Below are 934 nucleotides of genomic sequence, written 5' to 3'. Positions count from 1 at the left end.
ATCTAGGGGCAGCTCTTTTTTACTGCACCCCTTTGAATAAACCAGTGGATAGGTGCTTGTGGAAATGCAGTGTAACTGTCCTGCCCCCTTCCCTTGAGCTGCTGGCTGAGGTAACTCCTCTGGGTCCCAGCTCCCCACTGCTGGCCAGGCACGCATGGCCTAAGGAGGCTGCTAGGCTGGGCTTCACCCGGGAGACTTGTGCCCCCCATACATAGTATGAGGAAGATGCAGGAGTGAAACACCCTGCTCCACGAGGGGAGGAACTGGGAGTCCTCCTGGCTGTGGGCCACTGCCAAGTTCAACAGCAGCACCAAGCCTGGGCTCCCTCCTTCCCCGGGTTACAGTGAGGGCCATGGCCTGACCTTCTCAAAATGGCGGCGGGGGTGGCGCCACCTGGACCTCCCCAAGATGGCGACGCAGGGCGGCCGGCCGCCGGAGCCTGGTTGTGCGAAGTGCGCGTGCGCGCCGGGGCCCTGAGTGCAGTGAAATTCCGGGAGGGAGGGGGGAGGAGGAGGTGGCGAGTGAGTGGCAGACACGAAGCGACGGGCTTAAGCCCCAGTTAGGGACCCTGTGTGCTACGGCGGCGCCCGACGCGGAGCCAGACCCCGGGGGGGCCAGGAGCGGGCGGCGTGAGGGGGACTCGCCGCCGCCGGCCAGTTCGTTCGCCGCCGCCGCCGCAGCAGCGTCGCCGCCGCCGCTCGGACTCCCTCCCCGGGCAGAGAGGGGGAGAATGACGGAGCTCCAGTCCGCCTTGCTACTGCGGAGGCAACTAGCAGGTACCGGGGCTGGGGCCTGGGCTGGGGGCGGCGGTCCGGGAGCCCCGCTCAGGGAGGCAAGCTGCGTCGGGCCTGTGGCGGACAGGAGCTGGCGGTGAGGGGCGGGAGCATGAGGTCGGGGGGGGGGGGGGGGGGCGGGGGGGGGGGGGGGGGGGGGG

The 934-nt window shown here is 69.1% G+C and overlaps 1 protein-coding gene across 2 annotated transcripts in view; it reads left to right on the top strand.

Annotated features, from left to right (window-relative positions):
• Nucleotides 1-504: 504 nt before the first annotated feature.
• Nucleotides 505-934, top strand: part of UBE2G1 (ubiquitin conjugating enzyme E2 G1) — a 46,655-nt gene continuing 46,225 nt past the window's right edge. For both annotated transcript variants that reach the window (XM_026656522.1, XM_026656521.1), the window contains exon 1: nucleotides 505-776. Coding sequence is in view for 1 of the 2 variants with exons in the window: in XM_026656521.1 (XP_026512306.1) it covers nucleotides 731-776 (46 nt within the window). In the remaining variant the exon portion in view is untranslated. The remainder of the gene's footprint in view (nucleotides 777-934) is intronic.

The sequence above is a fragment of the Terrapene carolina genome, unplaced genomic scaffold (genome assembly GCF_002925995.2).
Source record: "Terrapene carolina triunguis isolate 2854851 unplaced genomic scaffold, T_m_triunguis-2.0 Scaffold231, whole genome shotgun sequence".
In the NCBI taxonomy this organism is placed as follows: domain Eukaryota; kingdom Metazoa; phylum Chordata; order Testudines; family Emydidae; genus Terrapene; species Terrapene triunguis.
Note: the sequence above shows the minus strand (reverse complement) of the source record. Positions and strands in the feature narration are given on the sequence as shown.